The sequence below is a fragment of the Pseudorca crassidens genome, chromosome 3 (assembly GCF_039906515.1).
Source record: "Pseudorca crassidens isolate mPseCra1 chromosome 3, mPseCra1.hap1, whole genome shotgun sequence".
NCBI classification, from domain to species: Eukaryota; Metazoa; Chordata; class Mammalia; order Artiodactyla; family Delphinidae; genus Pseudorca; species Pseudorca crassidens.
Window position 1 is genome coordinate 62,290,815 of NC_090298.1, and position 22,059 is coordinate 62,312,873.

At 50.0% G+C, this 22,059-nt stretch overlaps 1 protein-coding gene across 10 annotated transcripts in view; it reads right to left on the reverse strand.

The window, feature by feature from the left end:
* Nucleotides 1–22,059, reverse strand: part of LHFPL2 (LHFPL tetraspan subfamily member 2) — a 179,333-nt gene that overhangs the window by 22,895 nt on the left and 134,379 nt on the right. For 4 of the 10 annotated variants that reach the window (XM_067731070.1, XM_067731068.1, XM_067731069.1 and 1 more), the window contains one exon: nucleotides 1,774–2,419. In XM_067731070.1, coding sequence (XP_067587171.1) covers nucleotides 1,774–2,203 — 430 coding nt within the window. In that variant the 5' untranslated portion in view covers nucleotides 2,204–2,419. Of the gene's footprint in view, nucleotides 1–1,773; nucleotides 2,420–2,593; nucleotides 2,958–6,255; nucleotides 6,568–15,684; nucleotides 20,515–21,616; nucleotides 21,857–22,059 lie in introns of those variants that run through there. The other 6 variants (XM_067731072.1, XM_067731073.1, XM_067731071.1 and 3 more) reach the window with 6 other exon arrangements.

Here is a 22,059-nt window from a genome sequence, read left to right on the forward strand (position 1 = left end):
GACAATGAGCTTCACAGAATCAAAAATCTAAGACAGGATCATATTTTCCAATCTCCCTGTCTTTCAGAAGAGGAATGCCAAGATCCACAGTATTGGTGCATTTATCGCAAGTGAAACTGCAAGTTAGTAGCAAAGCTGAAAATCAGAATCCTGGTCTCCCAAATTCCGTGAGTGCCTGTGAGTGCCTGGGTGTCTCATGGTACGGTTGATCCCGGCAGATAAAGAGATGAGGGGTCCTGAGATCTGTCACGAGTATATCCCCCATTGAAACAGAGCATGACTGTGAAGCAGGTCCTCTGTCATTTCTCTGGGCCCATTACCCTCTCCCCCACATACACACATGGGGCCCCCTAAGGTCTGAGAAACAGAAAACATCATCTTATCAGCTGTTTGGGAAAAAAACTGCTGTTTGACCTGTTTGGAAGCCAGCCCTGCTGAGCTCAAGAGTTTGCTATAAGGCAGGCAAGAGCTAATGCATTCGCGGTCTGCTTCTTTACAGGCCTGGATGCCAGGCTCAGTGCTTATCTCCATTGTCAGCAGCCCCGTGAACGCAGCTACAGGATGTGCCCTTCAGTGAGGGTTGTAAGTGGATTGCTATTTCTCCTGTTAGAGTTCAGATTAATAAATACCTTGGTTGTGGTTGTTTAAAAAGTGAATTTTGGGGCTTCCCTGGTGGCGCAGTGGTTGAGAGTCCGCCTGCTGATGCAGGGGACGCGGGTTCGTGCCCCGGTCTGGGAAGATCCCACATGCCGCGGAGCGGCTGGGCCCGTGAGCCATGGCCGCTGGGCCTGCGCGTCCGGAGCCTGTGCCCGCAGCGGGAGAGGCCACAGCGGTGGGAGGCCCGCGTACCGCAAAAAAAAAAAAAAAAAAAGTGAATTTTTTCCCTAAGAAGTCTATTCCTCTGCTTCCTGAGGATGTCTTCAAAGTGTGTGTGTGTGTGTGTGTGTGTGTGTGTGTGTGTTTCTGCTGCTCAGAACAAGTCCCTTGAGCGTGGACAGACTGATACCCTCTTGGTTCCAGATCTGCTTTTCAGCTCCACATAGAACAGCCTATGAAAATGCGGGCGGCCATGGAAGTTTCCTTGGAGCTCACGGCCTCCCCTCTGGGATCCCTGTAAAGTGCTCATACTTTTCTTTCCACTGATTTCTAACAAGCTCATTAGTGAGAAACTTCCAGAAAGTGGAAGAGTTAGTTTGTAATTTCTGATCTGAGCGCACAGAACATTCTGACAACTGTCTCCAGGAGACAAACAATTTAAACCAGAACATTATTAAACACAGAGCAGCTGATACTAATTCCCTTCCAGCCAGCTTCTTCGCCTGCGAAAGCTGAAATCATTCTGGGGGCCGGGGATGGGGCCGAGAGTGGGTGGCAGCCCCACGCTCACGCTCATCCCAGCACACAGGGCCCGCGGCAGGGGGGCCTCACACACCGCAGTTCTTCCCTGGACGCACGACGCGGAAAGCACGCTGGTAATTTCATGGGAAAAGCAAAAAGTAGGAGTAGTTACTCAAACAAAACCCAGCAACTTAGAACCCGAGGAAATAAGCAAGGAAGAGGAGCAGGTGAGAGCAGAGAACAGACACTTCCTTCACTTCAGGGGAGTGACACAGGGAAAGGGAGCGATGAGGGCAGCGCGCACCTGCTGCCTGGAACCGGACAGAAGACCGTCCTCCTCAAGTGTGGCAGCAAATGAATGAGCAGTGAGGGTGCTGCACACACGCACGAGCACACACATGGCTCTCAGGCCCCCTCGCCTTCGCGCACGCCTACCTGCAATTCCTTGCAGCAGCCCGCAGACGTTGAAAATACTTTTCTTCATGATGCTCTGCACACACATGGTGAAGACGGACACCAGGGCCACTATGCAGAGAATGAAGATGCCCACGGCTAAGAAAATAGCGGTGGCCTGCCAGAAGCCGCTGGCGATCTCTCCGAAGGTCTCGGCGTAGGGCCCGCACAGCGTCTCCCGCTGGAAGTGCTGCACGCCGGGGTTCCGGATGCAGCGGGCGTAGATGCCCAGCGTGGGGTGGTGGGGCTCCAGGGAGCCTCCGCCCTGCTCGCCGGGCTCGGCGCTGCCGCGGGGCTTGGCTTTTCCAATCAGCCAGTCTGCGCTCATGAAGGCAATGAGCTCGGCAAACGCCACCACAATACTCAGGAGGGTCCAGAGCATCGAGCGACAGGTGACAATGACATGACACATATTGATGTTCGAGACGTCAGGAGTCGGGAGGCCACGGGGTGAACTGGACAGGCGAGCCCGGCGGGCGGTGGGGAAGGCGCGGGAAGGAGGCTCAGGCGCTCCGGGCCGGCAGTGGCCGCTGCTCGGGGGCTCCCTCGTCCCGGCGGCGTCGTGGGGCAGCGCTCTCCGGGGCTGTCATGCTGCCATGTCTCAGCTCCGCGCGGCCGCAAGCCTCACCTACGGGGGGAGAGAGGGGAGGAGAGCGGTTAGCGGCGCCGGCCCCGCCCCCGACGCCTGCCCGCCCGGCCGCCCGCACTCCGGCCGGTGCTCAGACCCCAGTGCGCGCCCGCGGCACAGCTGCCCCACGCCCTGCGCAGCCCTGCCCGGCGGCGCCCCTCGTGCCCACAGAACCTTGCCCCAGCGAATCCTGCGCCCCCGCCAACACGCCGCCGTCCTCGGCGATGTCGGTCTCCCTCACTGCGCTCTCAGAGGCGTCTGTGGTTACCCTTATCTCTCGGCAGCACGACAGAGGGGCCCATGCCAGTCCCTGCACCCACCCGGGGGCACGCTGCGCATGGGGTTCCTGCCCCAGCTGCATGCTCTTGGGACGTGGCTCCTGCTCTATTATATCTTATTAGAAAAAGTCCAAGAGCACAGGGATCCAGACAGATCAAGATGTGTCTGCCAGTGAACTGTATCAACGGACTGCCTGCGTTTTTTTTAAAGTTTACAGGACTCTCTGCCTGCTGTTTTGGTGTTAGATGAGCTAAGTTAGAAAAACTTGCCTCAAAACCTTTTGCTTAACAGTAGAGAGTAGTAACACCCAACTTTATTTCCTGGGAATCAAATTACTAGCAGAGACAAAGGAGGGAGTATTTGCTTCAGAGGTAAATGAGAATTTAAAAAGGAAAACAACGCCATGACAAATAATAAAACTTTGCCACCCAAACTTATTTTTTTCATCCATTTCTCACCAGGTGATTTTTAGACAAAATGAACTACACAAGTTAAAATGCAAAGAAGAAAAATAAAGCTCCAAGAACTGATGACTTACTCACTTGGGGAAATGATTCAAAACAGAGGCATGAATGACCATTGACTAAGTATCATTACCACTGAGGGGACTTGTTGACAACAGAGACTTGCCTGTGAAGAATGCGTCCCTTGAACTGTCCCAATTCATCACATGTGCCTCTCTCCCTGAGCTTCGATTCACCCCAGGTCTGAAACTCAACATGCGCATTGTTTCTCATCTCACAAGGACTCGTGCTGTTCCCAAGGACAAACGGCTTCATTACCAGAGGGCTCTCTCTAACAGCTTAAACCCCCTTCAGGGAGGCCCGAACCCTGAAATGGGCCGCAGGGCTCCTCACAGCCCCATTTACTGCCCGCCTCCCCCCGCCCCCAGCCCACCAAGGTCAGGAAGAATCGCACAGCTCACGTCTGACATCTGGGCACATGGCTCTGTTCTGAATGATCTTATTAACTGAGGTCATGTCAACTCCCCAAGAACTACAAAGAGCCTCATGGCATGTGGGCAATGGTTGGGCGGGGAGTTACAGAAGAGGGAGGGAAGTGGGGAAAGAAGGGAGGGAGTGGGTGTCAAAGCTTCTCCACCATGCTGGCTAACATCCTAGTTAGAGGTGATTACTTACCTTATAAAACAGTGTATTTAACAATCCTCACATCACTGCACTTATACAAGATGCTATTTTGCAAAATTAGCTAGCGCAAAGCTAGGAACAGAGGAGCTTCACTGTCACGGTTGTGTGTGTGTGTGTGTGTGTGTGTGTGTGGCACTGGGGAGGGGAGAGGTGGTGTGCATACTGCAGGCAAGGGTTTTGGTGTTCATCAAGTCTGGGCTCCAAATCTAGCTCCACCACAGACTGGCCATATTGACATCTAACTTGTCAGAACCTTAGCTTTCAGCTTCCTCACAGACACATGAAGAAAGGGTACCCTGCCTCACAAGACTGTTGTGAGAAATAAGCAACATGCTGTGAAAGTACCTCGCACAGTGCCTGGCATAGGAGGTGCTTAGTAAATATCAACTCCATGGCCTCAGAAGCTTTCCCCCTAACATGGATGACCCTGGTCAGACAACTGTTTAACAAACGGAAGTGCACCGTGGATAACAGAAACTTGGCCGTTAAAAGATCAGGCAGAGGCTATTTAGAGATGGATGAGGTCACTCATGTCTAAAGCTTCCCTGGTGGGCTCTGAGGGTGAGGTCCTGGTCTTACTTCCTGTTTCCCTACTGCCTAACACAGCTGACAAGCTCAGCTGGGGAAAATAAATCAGCATTAGGCCAGAAGTATAACCTACTCCCACTCACTCATTCTCACCTCTCCCAACCCCCAATATTTCCAAAGAGAAATGCCTTTTGAGTAAAACCTTACCAATACAAAAGAGCTTTGGAGGAGACTGTGTATAATGAAAGTGATCATTCTAAATGAGAATAAGGAAACAAGCTAGGATGACTCCCGGGAGGACGCCCCACCCCATGCAAGCTGGGCCCACCCACCAGGCTTACAAACACTTTCAATCTACAGGTGGAGAGTCTGTTTGTTAGGAGAGAATGAGCTCTACAAGATCTTCCCATCTGATTAGAAAGCCAGTTTACTGATGGGCCCCTGCTGCCCCTCTACTGTTTAATGGCAATTTTTCCATATGAATAGAAAACCTCTACATAGCCGTCCTCTTGCAGAACCTCAGACTCTGCCACAACCTCTCAGGTGACTTGGATCTTAATGAATATGCGAAGCGTATACTGTTCTGGTCAGCAAGCTCACCTCAGAGTCAGGGATGCCATTAGGTTGCAACTTCTAAAGAGAAAGGATGTGAAACTTCAGAAGGGAAGAGGGCACATTCAGGCTTATTAGCAAAATGGTTCATGCCAAATTCAAGGCAGGATTATTTAGGGACCCCTGTGCTTAAATTCAGAAAGTAGAGTCCCCTGTCCATCTGTACTAAAACAATTCCCCCCCTCCACTATACCAGATTCTCACATCCACACCAGAGTGGCTGGAAGGACGCCTTCACTTTTCTGTTTGCAACAGGGAGATAAGATGTTTTGGACTTGCCAGCAAATCGGCTAATTACTACTATTACAGGAACAGCCACGATATGCAAGGCTGACTGACAAAAACTGGCTTTCCTCAGGATCCAAGAAAAGCCCTCGGGTCGGTGGGACAGGGGAAAATCCGGAGGTGCAGCAAGGGGCTTCTACAGTGCTCTGTACTCTGGTAAAATGCCCCAGTTTGGTCATATCAGATGTGCAGGGAAAGTCACGTACTGAGATAACATCCACATCATGGGAAGACAGATCCCTGTCACAGATTTTGTTAACCCAGGGATTCAGCACAGAGCTCCTTAGCACCACCCTGCTGTTCACTGTGATTCCCACTCCTCCAAAGATCCTGTAGTAAGACCAGGCCCTTGTTGACATTCCATGTAAACATCTTCTCTCCGTGGACCACTGAACACATATCCCCTCCAGGACACCTGGCTTTACTACCACATCCCTGATGGATAATGTGGACAGCCCTCTGACTTTCAGAAAAAGATGCTATGATTGTCACGAAGGTCCACAGAGGAAAGCCTCTTAGCAAAAAATAAGGAAAAAAAAACCAAAACAAACGAGACTCCTGCAGAAACCTAGGGTAATACACCACAGTCAGAATACAAAGCCAGGAGGAGTGACAAATGGTTGGTCCATGGGAGTCGTCACACATAGCTCTCCAAAGAGCCCTAATATTTAAAAGAAGGGTGAGGTGTGAGCAGAGCTGACACCTCTGAAAGGGGTCCTTTCCTTGGCAGCTTCGTGCTGTCAGTGCAAAGGGAAGGGAGTGCACGTGAGGCAGAACCGCCCAGCATCAGTTGACTAGGAGATTACAGTACAGAAGCCTGGGAACAAAGGTCACAGCTTCTCCGAAGGTGGGGCAGACGGAGCGCACTTCAATCACAGCCGCGTCAAACGCCCACACTCTCCACCATCACAGCAACAGCAACAGCAAAGCCCGAGAAGGAGACCCTGCAAACCACGTTTTGAAGACCACCAGCACCTTACTCACCTTGGTTCTGTTTTTCAACTTCATTAAGAAAATCTGCAAGCATAGATATCAGGTGAAGAGAACGGACAATGAACACCACATACGGAACACTGGTTAACGTGTTGCCGTATCTGTTCTGCAGATCCACAGCACACACTCACACTCACACTCATATGCAGACGTCTTTTCTCTGAACCATCGGAAAATGAGTCACAGATGTCTTGACACTTCACCCCTAAATACTTTTGCATACACCTCCTAAAAATGAGGACATTCTCCTTCGTGACCACAGTAAAATGAACACACCCAAGAAAACTGACAATAATTCCCTTATATCCCAAAGCTGGGTCCACACTCAAACTTCCCCTACCCTGCCTCCATTTTTATAGCTGTTTCTTTAAAACCATGACTCAGCCGAGGCTCATGCATTGCATCTCGTTATGTCTTTAGTCTCTTTTAGTCAAAAATAGTCCTTCCGTCCCTAACCTACCCGTGCTGCCTGCATTTTTTCCTCTGACATTGCCTTTTTTGAAGATACCAGGCTAGCTGTCTTACAGGATACCCCACAATTTGTCTAGTTCCTCATGTTGCCATTGAAACTTGTTCTCTATCCTCTACTGTAGAGAAACTGGAGGTTAAATTTAAAGGCTAGTTTAGATTCAGCTTAAATATGTTTGGTGAGAATCCTTTGTAGGTGGTGCTGTGTAATTCCTACTGCATCACACTTGGGAGGAATACGATTGAGGCTACACCTCAGAATCAGTAACTTTATACACATACATACATATGCATAAGTGTATGTGTGTGTATATAGAAAGAGACAAAAACAGACAGAACAGTCTGTCTGGTCCTCTCTGGCCCTAAAAAAAAATCCAAATGTTGGTGAGGCAGTGAGCAGGAAGTCTGCTCTGGGCAGGGCCTGGGGGGTGGGGTGGGGGGCGGGGGGCACTTGGTGGTGGTCGTTCTGATGTCACAGTGAAGACGCCCTGTCTTGAGAGAGGCCATCCTGGAAGCTAAAGAAATCCTTCACCAAAGGGATTTTACTTTACATAGTCTTTGTGATTCAGTAAGTACTAAAAAAATAGGAACTCTTGTGATTAATAATAAATTTACTACACTGACCCACGTGGCCCAAACAAGCGATACGCTTCGGAGCAGACTGCACTTTGCTCCCACACCACGGGTAGTTTCTTGGCCCATATCCGTGTTCATTATTACCACCTCCCTCAGATGCACAAGTCCCACGAAGGCTCACCACCATGGCCTCCAGCCCAGCGTCTCCGGAAGGATAAGAGGATTAGGAAGGTAGAATTCATGTGCTTTTGCCTTCCAGAAGCTGGAAAGACCCCCTAGAGTGCTACTTCTAAGAGTGCGGTCCCTGGACGCCCCCAGCTCCTAGAGGGGGATGTGGGCCACCTGTTTCCAACAGCCTAAGTTCCTGGTTCCCACACACTGAACCAAACCTTCTGGAGGTGCTGCCAGAAACTGCGCTTTTAACAAGCCCCCAGGAGCTTCTTTACACACTGGACTCTGAGAGTCCGTCCGCTGGGAGGAGGTCTCACACGGGTGCGGTCTGCTTGCACAGAGCCGTTCCCTGGGGCTGGGGCAAGGAGGGGGCGTGGGCAGCGGACGCTGAGGCCGAAGAGAAGGCCGACAGGCGACGGGTGGCCCAGCGCATCAGGACACAGCCAGACCAGCTGTCCCCGGCACAGCTCGCAGAGCCACGCAAGTCACAGGCACGGGCGACTCTGCAGGGAGACCAGCCGCCCCCTTACGCCTCCGCTCACGTGTTATCCGGGAATCCTCGGAGGATGGCGTGCGGGGCCCCCAGTCCATCGGGGCCTCCTCTTCGGAGCACAAGCGGTGTTAGAACTGAAGAGACAGCGCTGGCGTGAGCAGCTCAGCACCTTCCACGATCTTTGTAAAAAAATCAGCTACCGGGCTTCCCTGGTGGCGCAGTGGTTGAGAGTCCGCCTGCCGATGCAGGGGACACTGGTCATGTCCCGGTCAGGGAAGATCCCACATGCCGCGGAGCGGCTGGGCCCGTGAGCCATGGCCGCTGGGACTGCGCGTCCGGAGCCTGTGCTCCGCAATGGGAGAGGCCACAACAGTGAGGGGCCCGCGTACCGCAAAAAAAAAAAAAAAAATCAGCTACCAAAGGAAGTTCTGCAAACTCTCATTTGTCCTGGTCCCTCCCTGAACTACACTGACTATGGAAATGCAGACACCTTGACTCCGTTTAAAAGGAGGGTCCAAGTACACTAATAGTTACACTGTTCTTGGCTACAGCCTCAATGTGCTCGACACCTCCTGCTCATTGCCAGTACCCTTTCCTCACGGATAAACCCCTCCGCTCCATCCCACCTCTGACTCTACGGGCAAACCCTCAAGCTGTGCTTCTCAACCGGGGGCGACTGCGTCCCTCCCGCCTTGCAGGGGACACCTGGCAATGTCTGGAGACATTTTCGGTCGTCACAGCTTGGAGTGGGGAGGGGTGCTACTTGTATGTAGCGAGCAGAGGCCAAGGGTGCTGCTAACACTGGCCCTCCCGCAGCAGAGCAAGTCGGGCTGTGGAGGGTGACAGCCCCGCTCTGGGGCCTTCCTGCAGTCTTCACATTTGCAGGTGCAACTTAAAACGGAGCTCGAAAATCCCCCCACTTTAGAAAGGTCTGCTCTAATGAGCAAGTCATGTTCTATCATCTGGATGGACATGCATAGTATTCACTAAATTAAGTACACTTGCAGCTGTTTTTCTGCAAAATTCTTCTAAGGTCCAAGCTAATCTGTATGCCCAAGATGTCAGGCTGACAGGACGTGGAATCCAACTTGCCAGAGTTGACAGAACCTCGACCCTGCTTCTCCCGGGGTCCTGGCAGTTTTTCTGGACCACAAACGAAAATCAGCTCTTGCTTTCAGTCATCTCTACGCTACGAATGGCAAAACGGGGCTTCTCGAAACTGCAAGTTTGGGCACATGGCCTTTATTTCTCCCGAATTCTCCTTCTCCAGAGTTGAGCTGGCCACTCAGTACGTGCTCAGGTGGCCTTGGCCACTGCAAATGTCAGGGAATCTCAAGGAACTTACCAAGTAGCCCTAAGTAATTTCAGGCATTCCAGTTATTACCTGACCCCAGCTTGGCTCCCCTCTGCAAGATGCTTCTCTCTCCCACTGAACCCAGAGGTGGTTTCAGCTGCTTGGTGGCCCCTCCAGAGAAGTGAAGGTTCCACTCTCCAGAACACCTCGGCAAGCCTCTTTTTTCTGGGTCTGATCACTCGCTGAGGAGCCGCTCATTGTCAAGTTTGTTTGTTAATTCACCAGTCCTGGCCGGTCACATGTGTCTTCCTCGATGCCCACTCCAACTCCTCTGTATCCAATCAATTCGCTTTCTGAGCACACATTTCTAGAGGGATCATTTTTATACTCTGTCCTGAGGCATCAGCAACCAGGAACAACAAGTCCACCTGTCTGGTCCTATTTTCTAAATGATCCATTCTTTAAGATTTCTCAAGCCCACTTACACATTATTGATTTATTTATTTGGCTGTGTCAGGTTTTATTTGCGTCATGTGGGATCTTCATTGTGACATGTGGGATCCTTTGCTGCGGCACGCGGGCTTCTCTAGTCACGGCTTGTGGGCTTCTCTCTAGTTGTGGTGCGTGGGCTCCAGAGCGCGCGGGCTCAGTAGTTTCGGGGCGTGGACGTAGTTGCCCCGCAGCAAGTGGAATCTTATTTCCCCAACCAGGGATCGAACCCGCATCCCTTGCATTGGAAGGTGGATTCTTAACCACTGGGACCACCAGGGAAGTCCCCCACTTACACATTTTATAACTTCGTTTCTTTCTACAAATGTCATCATCTAAAAATCTGCACGAGGCAAGTCTTCCTTTACGTGTCTTTCTCTTTCTGTCCAACAGGAGAGACTGAAGAACCAACTTCCATGGTGGGCACGAAGGTGTGACTCAGCACAGATACTGCTAGCCAGGGCCCACATGCCTATGCCCTGTACGCAGTGTGTGGGGTGTCAAAGGTTTCGGGTTTGCTGAAGCGGAATTACAACTTGAGCTTCAAGAGATGCCTTTTAATGTTACTGTTTTACATAATTTTAAACAGAGGGTATTTTTCATACTCATAATGAATTCTGGCAAAATATAAGGCGTTACGTGAGCCTCACTAGTATTTTCAGGATCAATAAGAAAGCAGAGAGTTTTAATGGACAAAAGTAACACAGGGTGGAAAACGAAAAACTTATAGACCTTACACATAAAAATCAAGATACCTCCTGCTTCATGAACTCCCTGGTGTCATAGAGGGGGACTGCAAATGCCCTCTGTTTAAGTGACCCAACTCTGAGAATAAATAACCCTTAGGGGATGGACTCCTGTCTCATCTAACAGCTGGGCAGCCTGCCCCAGCACTGGGGAGCACGGATGTTCATTCTTACAGCAACTGCAGGCTTTCTTGTCCCTTCTGCACAGAGGCAGAAAGAATTGTTGCTTGTTCGCAAGATACAAGGCCATCAGCCAGGTTCCCCTCCAGCAGCTTAAGAAGGCCCAAACACGATAATGGAGAGGATTATGCCACCTGTTCCTTCTGAGCCTCTCACACAAACCCATAAAACACCAAGTAAGCTCAAGAATCAACTAGAACAAGAGTCCCTTCCTGACTGGAAGCTTCTGGGAAAGCTCTTGTGAAAGACTGTATTATACTTTCAAATATTCTGTCTCTTCTTCGAGGAAGATGATATTGTTCCACCCCATGGACATCAGACCTGACCACGGGACTTGCTCAGCCAATCCCATGTGGGCAGAAGTGACACAGGCCACTTCTGGGCAGAAGAGCTTAGGAGCTGGTGCTTTGCTGTCCAGCTCTCTTCCCACTCCCATGAAATCAGAAAAATCCCAGACAGAGATCTCTCCATCCGCCTGGGTCCCTGGCAACACGAAGCAGAGGCACAGCCGGCCCTTGACGGATGTGCAGTGTGGTTGAAAAAACCAAACCTCTGTTGCTGCCGATGCTGAGATTTTAGGGTCATGGCACGACCCAACCTCCTCTGAGGGCTGAGCTCCTGGCAGAGCCAGTGCCTGTGCATCCTGTCTTTGGCGTCAGGATACATTCAACTCCACCATCCCCTACGACAGACACGGCGAAGAACTGTTTGAAATTTAACAACAATAAAATTCATCTAGTGAGACACAGGACAGCTTGGCAACTATCTCAGAAATATTCACTGTACAACTCACTGAGGTAAACTGCTTCGATAAGAAGTTTACTTTCTGGGGCTTCCCTGGTGGCACAGTGGTTGAGAGTCCGCCTGCCGATGTAGGGGACACGGGTTCGTGCCCTGGTCCGGGAGGATCCCACATGCCGCAGAGCGGCTGGGCCCGTGAGCCATGGCCGCTGAGCCTGCGCATCCGGAGCCTGTGCTCCGCAGCAGGAGAGGCCACAGCAGTGAGAGGCCCACGTACCACACACACACACACACATACACACACACACACACACACACACACACACACACACACACGTTTACTTTCTTAATTTTAAGGTTAATGAATGGAAGTGCTAAGAAAGAAGAAAAAGTCCCAATTGAGTAAATGAGGACATCAGCAGTGACTCTGAGAGCGACAGCTGAAGAACAGCTTCCCACATCAGGCGCTTCTCCGAGCCTCTTTCCAAAGAGCCCTGACTCACTCGGAGCTGCCCCGGCTTTCCTTCTCTTCCTTCCATCCTGGGGTGGCTCCAGCTACCCGTGCAGCTGCCAGCTACGATGGCAACTAGGAAGTGTGCTTCCAACGAACACAAGAAGAGAGCCCTCAGCTCTGCCTGGAGGGAGGCTCAGCCGGACCAGCAGCACAGCAGACACGTCCAGGACCGGCTGGTACCAGGTGTCAGACCAGGCCGCAGGTGCGGGGCTGCCCAGGGGCCTGTCTCCAATGGGCATCAGGCCAGGTCTTTCCAAGGAATGGAGCCCACAGGGCTGGAGCGAGGGTATCCACAAACCAAGGGGGCAAGAGACCACGGAGGAGGGCAGTGGGGATGACTGAAGCCCTGGGCCTCTGGCTGCAAACAAGAAGTAACGACAGCCCAGGATGCAGGGCAGTAAACGCGGAGAGAGTGAAAAGCTGAGCCCATGGGGCATGAGGTGGAAGAAGCAAGTCACAGGCAGACAAATGGCTGTGACCACACTTTTAACTGGTTTCTGGTCATCTCCACCATGAGAATCCAAATATTCCCTCCAGGAACACAGTCATTTCAGAGATGAAGGAGAAGAACATAGCATTAGGGTGAAAACTGGTGGCTTCCGTGAAGAAAATGTTCATCAGCACGTGAGAACACCTGTCACTTTAAAAATACAGTTGTTTTAAGTTAGGTATTGCCTCCTTTTGAACCAAGTCTGTATATATAGACACAGGCACAGACACACACACACACACACACACACACATATATGTGGTATCATCTTATAAACTAAAAGTTAGTAGTAGACAAAAATGTTAATCTGGAAATAGTCACAGGTAGTTAAAGAATGGCAAAAACGTTTTTCTTTCCTTGTATCTCCACTGGCCCTGAAAACCTGACCCAATTAGTGCTACTGACAGAAGAAACGGAGTGGTTAATGTTCAAGTTGGGCCTTAGTGCCAAGGTTCCAAGCAGCCGTTAAGGAGGTGACGGGTGTGAGCATGAGCGCAGCGGAAACCTCATCCCAGCGTGGCCCAGGGGACAGGCCAGCTGCATGACTCACAGAGAGGGGCGCCAGCCCAAACCCCAAGCCAGGAACTGCCTGGAGGGCACAGGGCAGCAGCAGCTCACAGCAGCAGCCACCTTCACCCAGAATCCCATCAAAACAAACGCCACAAACTGCCATCGGATGTACCTGCAAAGCTCTCAGCAGGGTGACGCATTTCTAATAACCTACTAAAGGATATTATCAATGAAACGGGGCTAAGGATGTAAGATAACCCTCATCCTTAAAAACCAAGACCTAATTCGGGCTTTACCCAGGCACCTAGACAATGCTAGCCATTGCTCACTTTAAAAAAAAAACATAACACCTTCTATATTCTCACTGAGGTCGTTTCTGTTTCTAACCAACATTGCTAAGCAGTAGTGGTATTTTAGAAAGTTTTTGAATGATTTAAAGGGCCAAAGTTTATTGTAGGCTGGTTCATATTTCTAAAAGCATCACTGAAAATGTCCAAACTCGCTGTTTTTATTATTTCACTCACACCGACGCTGGTCTTTCACAACCAAAGTTACAACTTCCAGACTTAACATCTGAACTGCCCTATCTTGTGTCCACAGTACACACTTCCTGAAAGCCAGTGAGCTCAGAGAAGGATCTGGACACAGCCTAAGGCTTTATGTATTGAACACACAAGCAATAAAGAACAAAATGCCCATATTCACAAACATGGCTCTTCATTCATGCAGCAAAAATGTCCCCTCTTTAGTGCCCTACTTCTCTCAAATATTTAAGACCCATGAAATACTGTGTGATGAGAATGCACACACACATACAGACACACACTCACACACATTTGTAATGTTAGATGTTTTTAACATCTAAAAAGTCAGCAGGACAGGTTTGTATGCTGCATCCGTGCCCAGTTCGTTAAACACTATCCGTCTCAGTGATCTCACAGCCAGATATCAAGCCACCAGCGTTTTGCAACTTTCCCTAACGAGAATGCCAAATGCAAAACCACAGACAGGTTTAAACTTCCTTCATTTATTAACTAGAGGAATTCCCCAGACATTTAGGATTCAAACTGTGTTTTGAAAACAGGTGAGCTCAAGTGTAGTTCCCAAAGGGATGCACACTCTTCGAGGAAAAGCAAGTTCAACACGGAGCTGCCAGCAGCTTCGGGACCATCCTTAAAGGCAGGCAAGGCCTCGGCCTGCATTACTGAACTGGCCTAAGGACTCAGGAATGTGCCAGGTGGGAGGAGGCGGCCCAGTGAGCTTTTCTCACTGCAGCTCAGATGAAGTCAGTGCAGACTCAAAGTTCAAGCCGGTCACAGAAAACCCCATTGTGGAAGTTTGAACTCTTGTCCTTGTTCATAGGATCCAAGACTCTTTCTGGGAACAGGGACTTATTGTTACAGCTTCTGACAACAGCGCAGCCTCGTAAACAGAGATGAACTCAGAAGAAGAGAGTACAGATCAGAAGACCAGGCCACTTAAAAATAAACACAAAAGTGCTGGAAAGGCTGGGAATACAAACAGCTTTAGGTTCACTTCCCTGAGACATCCCAACCGCCTGTTCCCCACCTTCTCACCTGTAAGGGCTGCTAAGCGAGGTGGGCCAAGAGGGACCTGTCCCAGTTTACGCACGTGTCCAGTGCCCTGGACTCCAGGTGCCGCCGTGGGCACCTCCCTTTGAACCCGCGTGGCTCAGAAACAGAAAGGTGCTTGGCAAGGGAGCCCCAGGCAATCAGGGGAGGGGAAAAATAAGACTGTGTTTTGGTTAGGTAAGAAAAAGGAGCACCCTGGCGTGCTGACACATATTTCTCTGAGGTGGTTGCAGCTAACAGACTTCATTACAGCAAATATTTCCCACGGCTCTGATGACCACGGGCCTCGGGAGAAGACACCCACACGTGGCAGAGAAAGGCCCTTTCTCCACATCCCACGTGCCAACCCCCCATGAGCGGGGTGGCTGACCATTCTGGGTGCCGGCAGAAAACGTGGGCAGGACAGTGTTTGGGGGAAGGCCTCTCTGGCTCACGCACAGGATGAAGGTGTGCTCACCCTCTCAAGGTTGCTACCAAACCCACTGCCCCACCCTTCCAGCCAATGAGCACATCCAGAATGGCAGCCTCGGGGGTGATTCAGTCTGGAACCAGACTTTCTGGATTTGAATCCTGGTTCTACCACTTCCTAGGCGGTCACCTTGAGCCCAAATGTGGCTCTGTACCTCAGTTCCTGTGTCTGTAAAATGGGGATACGAATAGAACCTACCACACAGGCGTGTTGTGAAGATCAACTAAGTTAGAGTAAGTAACAAGCTTAGAACAGTGCTTGCTGGATGGTAAGGACTCCAGGCAGGTGGAGTACACTTTCTCGAGCAGGATCCAGCCTCCCCAGCCCCCAATCCCACAGCAACAAGGCCACTTCCGAGGTCACACCACGGCATTCCTTTCTCCATTCAGATCTTCCTGTGGTAGGGCCCACCTGGCATGTGAGGAATTAGCCTCACCATCAAGTATCAATTTTCTCCATGTAAAAAGAGTTCTACAGCACAAAGGATACAAATGGATACAAAAAGGATACAGAAGACCTATTTCAACGCTCTCACCCCAGCTGTACCTTTAGCTCTGTGTCTTTGAACAATGACGTGGAGGTGTTCAAAGTATCTACCCCAAAGGGTGTTACAAGGGTTAAAAATCCGTGCATGCAAAGCAAGTATCATCTGAAGTGCTCAACAGGTAGCAGGAATCACCACTATGATCATATTTGGTCAACGTTTATTTTTATGCTCTTGGTGGGCTGTCTCCACACAGCCACAAAAAATCACCTTCTACTATCAATATCCTTCTATAGCCTGAAGCTCGTCAGATAGCAAAGTCATAGGGGGGAACAAAAACACTAGACAGGAAGCAGGGCAACACGGGCTCTGGTCTAGACTGCTGGCTAATGGTGTGTGACCACATGCGGCATCCTTAGCTGCTCTGGCTTCAGGGTCTCAGGTAGAAAGTGTGTGTGGGGGGTGTTGGAGCTGCAGATCACCACTGTCACTTCTACCTCCCCAAATCAGTCATTTCAAGAACATGATCACCCTTATCATCTTCTCCCAGACCAGGGGCTCCCCATGGAGCAGGTGGCTTTCTAAGTCCTATGGCTCTGGTTGCAGGGGAGCAAGACACGCTTCTGAGAAGTGCCAAGTGCAGAGGCAGAAGAGAAGGTCCATCTGAGCACAGGGAGCTGGCCAAGGGTCCCGGCCAGAGGGCGTGGGCTACACTGACTCCCCCTTATCATCCCCTTTCTCCTCTGGGAGGGAGAACCCACCTGTAACCATTCATTTCCAGGTGCAGAGTGTCTCCGTCATTCTTGGAACCACAGCAGAGCAGTCCCCGCTCCAGCCTTCGGGCTAACAACTAAACACGAGGTCCTCTCTATCCTTAGCTTCACATATGGAGCCAGCAATTAAAGAACCCTTACTTGGCTCTGAAAAATCCATGGTTATAAAGAGGGTCCCTCCTTTCCTAGATACTTTAGCTTCTGTTCTAGACAAGTACAATGCTTGCTTATAAGGAATTTCATAGCCATACGCCAAAGGACATGATAGAATACAAAGTTTTGATCACTGTTTAAAGTATTTATATTTTGGCTTCCTGTTTATTGCAAGAAGGGTGCCAACTGATTAACAAAGGCATCTGAGTACCAGTTCTCCAGCTGGAGATGCCAACAACATGAGAGACTCCTTTTTTTTTTTTTTTTGCAGTACGCGGGCCTCTCACTGTTGTGGCCTCTCCCGTTGCGGAGCACAGGCTCCGGACGCGCAGGCTCAGTGGCCATGGAGCACGGGCCCAGCCGCTCCGTGGCATGTGGGATCTTCCCGGACCGGGGCACAAACCCGTGTCCCCTGCATCGGCAGGCGGACTCTCAACCACTGCGCCACCAGGGAAGCCCGAGAGACTCCTTTTTAAGTGTTTTGGTTGCAGGCAGGAATCAAGTCATATCGCTTTTATTTCAAAACATAAACTGTATGAAACTGTCCAATAAAATTAATGTTTGCTGCTACTTATTCTCTGTTCCTTGGTGAATTATTAAAGTCAAGCAGTGCAATTCTCTCATTAGTTATAAATGGCCCCAGAAGGCTGATTTACATCCATCGAGGGGCACTTATTTCTGATAAGTATTCTTATTAATGATATAACGTCTTGTTTTGTTAAGATCATTTGAAATGATTCAAATGATGTTTAAAAATCCAACACTCCAACCCAACAGCCTGGTGATGAAGCTGCTGAGCTGACATAAATTTAAAGCAATTTTCAATTTTACTCGGTACCATCAGTGAGATCATGGATGGATAGAATTTTTTAAACTTTTTTTTTTTTTTAATTTTGGTCTCAGTGGTGTCAAAGGCAATATTTTACCAAGGTTCGGTAAAACTGATCTGATTACAATGATAATCACAGATAGCAAAGGCCTGGGCGGGAGAGGTTCTGGTAAGACAAATTATTTGGCGGTCAACCACATAGATCCTAAATTGCAGACGTGGGCTGCGAGAAGAAAGCTACGTCAACAAGAACACCACTCACAAACACGCCCAGTTTCACTTCTCCTAACTTCCTGATCTTTGTTCCAAACTGCCTTTTAGCGGAGGTGGCCATTCACAAAAGCAAGGGCTGAACTGTATTCAGCCTCTGTGATACGAGCAAGAAGAAAAGCGCAGCCCTTCTAAGCCACTCTGTGTAGGTGACTAACGAGCTGATGACTGAGGTGTGCACACACAGACGCACCGACGCACCTCCCACCCCCGCCAAGAAGCCAAGGGCCCAGAGGCTTCAAAGAACAGAAGCAATGGACTGCTGCGGTTCTGGGTGACTGCACCAATTCTGCAAAAATAGCTCTTATTTTTTCCCAGGACCCAGAATATTTGATTTCTGGATTTTTCCTCTGTCCTTATCTCGTTAAGTCCCACCCTTCTTTGAAAATAATGCTCATAAAACATCTGCTGAAACTAAAGCGCTTATAAAGGAGTCACATATCGTGGGCTTCCCAAACTGGAGAATTTCTATTAATGTGTATTGTTGACCTTTGTTTATCACGGTGATTAGCAACTGCTAACTTTTATTGAATTAGGCACTGAAGCTCTAAAGAGGTAAGACAAGGTAGGTGCCCTTGCCCAAGATGTGACAGTCCAAGGTGTGTAGGGGACACACTGGGTAATGGTGGGGGGAGGGAGAGGGAGGACACAAAGATACTCCTACTGGCCTCATGGAAACATCATTAAAGTTGGAATCAGGAAACAGAGACTTAAGATGGACCAAGGCCAAGTGGAGCGTGACTAGCCACTGAGAAGTGTGCTGTGGCGGGCAGGGCAGTACTAGATCAGGGAGAACACTGAGGAAAACACAATGAGGTTTTATTAGGAGTATAATAATTGGGAAGTAAATCTATCGTTAGTTCAAACGGGAGAGTCGCAGCTGGGGTGGGGAAAGGCTGGAATTTTTCTGTTTCTGTTGGATAACCCTGGATGATGGCATAAAAACACTTCTTAAACGAAATCTAAAGGGCTGGATCATGCTGACATTGCTTATGCTCTGAGCAAAACAAAAGTGGCTGATAACCCTCACGTCTTTCTGGTGTAAGTAGAAATGATGGCTGAAAGGGTGAACGACAGCTAAGCCAGGCGTATCTGCTATTTAGTATGACGAATTTTAAACAGAAGAATGAAAATTAACCTTATTTTCTAACAGTCCCTTTACCCAAATTCACTATTTTTTTTTTTTTTTTTAAATTTATGGCTGAGTTGGGTCTTCGTTGCTGCGCACGGGCATTCTCTAGTTGCGGTGAGCAGGGGCTACTCTTCGTTGCGGTGCACGGGCTTCTCATTGCAGTGGCTTCTCTTGTTGTGGAAAGCGGGCTCTAGAGCGCAGGCTCAGTAGTTGTGGCTCCTGGGCTCTAGAGCGCAGGCTCAGTAGTTGTGGTGTGCGGGCTTAGTTGTGGTGCGCGGGCTTAGTTGCTCAGCTGCATGTGGGATCTTCCCGGACCAGGGATCGAACCCATGTCCCCCTGCACTGGCAGGCGGATTCTTAACCACTGCGCCACCAGGGAAGTCCCCAAATTCACTTTTTAGCTTACAGGATTATTTGTGAACTTTTTATAATGATTTCAAGGAACTAGGATGACCTTTAAGTGAGTCTGGCTTTCTGATCCAAATTCGATCAAGAAAGAAACTCCCAGGACACACGGAGTTCGACAGCTTTAAGAGATAAACACGCTCCTGACATGAAGCCCAGACGGTTTTAGGAGGCTGGTGTGCTTTGCCCTCTTCTGCCTCTGTTTCAGAGCGTGATACCTTCTGGTCCTTAAAAAAACACTGCTCGTGAAACTCTTTATCATTCATAGAAATAGTTTGTACTGGATAGAGTAAATATGTATTAACTCGGCTCAGGAAAAAAATAAATGACCACTCTAGGGGAAGAGTCTGTGAGTCTAAAGTGTGATCCCCAAAAGGAATTTGCAGCCCTTTTTTCAAGCTGTCCTTTCCCACTAAATCCTCTCTCAGTTCCTGACCACGTGGGACCTTTTCAGGAGAGGAAGGAAGGGGGCTCCGATGGATGTGGTTAAGAAAACTAAAAGTTTTTCATTTTATGTAAGACATTCGATGGCTATGGGTGCCCTAATTTCCTCATCAGAAACAAAGTAAAGGTGAAGCAGGCTGGCTGGTAGTATTCATTCCTCAGAAACCATATGATCTCATTTCTGAGATTGAAAGATCACATTCACGTACAGTGACTTCTGAAGTCTGTTCACGTGCCTGGTCTGGAACCAGTGCTGTGACACCAAAATGATGACTCCCCATCCTCAAAGGGGTCACAGGCCAGCGGGGCGACAGCGAAGTCAGCGGGTGGGCTCAGCACAGAGCAGTTGGTGCTACGGAAGCAGTCAAGAGGGGCGCGCTGTTCTGCCTGGAGGCAGAGGAGGCCATGGGGACAAGTGCTGAGCATGTGGCCTGTCAGGGTCAAGGTCATCCCTCGAGGCTGGCAGGGGCGGGGTGGGGGGCAGGGAGCAGAATCGTGGCAGGAGGAGAGTGCAGGAGCCATCCTGGGAGGGACTGGATAGGTCATGTTTGGGATTTCTGAACTCCGTGTTATACATTATGATGAGGGGCCCCTATAGTAGTTTCAGCATAAAAGTGACAAAATCCGACTTGCATTTTAGAAAACTCATCTCTAGGACACCTGTGATGGAAGAAATATTCACATACTGAGGTACGGGGAAGTCATTCTGGCTTATACATCATTTAACCCGAATTTTATGCTAACTAAAACAGCCTGCTGGTGGTCTATCAAACATACATTGTACATTTGCTTGAATTATTAAAGAAAAGGGCACGTTGACCAGAAGTAAAGAACGTCCATGTTAAAAATAAAGATTAAATGCCTCTCCTCCTGGGATGCCAGTGCTGGTATTCCTTCCATGATAAGACTCCCTTCCCAGATGCCAAGGCCATACTGACTCGCTGTGTACACACGGATCTGGGTTTTTTTGGCTTTTCTTTTAAAATCTTGAAGGAATGTATCTCTGACTTGTTTGATGCTCTCTGTTCTGACAAGAGAAAAAAAAACTGTGCTGAAAACCATGCTTCTCCAGAGCAGTTCCTCAGGGTTACCCGAGAGACCGTGGGGCTATCCTCCTCAGTAGAGCTCAAATAAAACTCTTTCCCATTCCTGTTACAGACTGTTTGTCGATTATCTCCATGGACACTTTGGAGGGTTAAGCAAGTAACGGATGGAATAAACCTGTCCCGAGTGAGTGTCTGCGTGTGCCCCTTGCACACGTGCACGCAGAGCTGCACCAGAGCTGCGCACAGGCTCAGTGGGAGCTGGGGACCACCAGATTTGTTCAATGGGGGCAGCGGCCCCCTCCATGCAGCGGATTGCTGCCAGCGATGTAGAAAGGGGCACATCTGTAGCGCCAGGAAGGCCAGTTAGGAAGCTCTGGCAGGGATCCAAGCGAGGAAGGGTAAGGGCCAGAACTATTGCACTGGAGGGGGCAGGTTCGAGAAATGTTTAGGAGGGGCAGTAAGACTCAGAGAGTAACTGGACCTGGAGGCTACTGGGAAGAGGAGTCAAGGAGGACTCCCAGATTTCTGTACAGCTACTTGAATGTTTCCACTCCCTGGAGTAGGAATATGGGAGGAGGGACATGTTGGGCGAGATCACGAGTCTAGTCTGGGTGGAGAAGAAGCTGAGGTCTGTGTGGACGTACACGAGGCACTGGGAGCTCTGGGGTCTTCCGGCGTAAGGGCTGCAAGGGGCATGGATGAGATCTCCCAAGTGACGCTGTGAAGTAAGAAGACAGGAGGAACAGGACGTCCCCTGGGTATAGGAGAAAACTGCCAAAGGGATGGAGGAGCAGGCCAACGGGGAAGACAGAGGGGACCACGTGTCCTGGAGGGCAAGGCGGAGGGAGATGGGCGCGGGTCCCCAAGGTCCGCAGAGACCAGGGCCTGCAGGGCTGTTCACGACCCAGGAAACACAGAATCCTAAAAAGAGGTAACGAGATGGCTCAGCAGGAGCCGGTCAGTCTCACTGTGGCCTGAGATACACTTCAAAGTGCTGTGCACTGCATTTTAGCTAGATCCTCAATTTCCCGGCCCCAAGCATTTAATTAAATGCAAAAAAAGTCCCAAGGAGTACCTTATCTGAGGAGTCATTACAATAAACAGGCAGTTAGCACAAGGTCAAGATGAGGACGAATGTGAACAATACAGCGCTTCGAGACTGCTGGGGGCGTGAGGAGGGGTGCTGGGGAAGGAAACGGGCCGGACAATGCACAGATGTGGAGGTTTTCGCTGCCAGGAGTATCAGACAAACAGGAAGACCTTAAACTTCTCCAACTGGGAACGCTCAGTTTTGCCTGCTGAGCAGAGGGGCTGAGCACATGGCTGGAACACAGAAACAGAAGGTTGTGATTAAGGCTGCGAGGACTGCTCCACCCGGAACCTGCAGGCAGCCTAGGCCCCGCAGACCCTGCTCCCCAAGCCTGAGCCCTCCCCGGCTGGTCTATGGGGCTTTGCGCACATGGCCCGTGGGACCACAGGAGCCTCACACACGCGTGAGACCCAAACGAGGCCAGGACACCAAACTT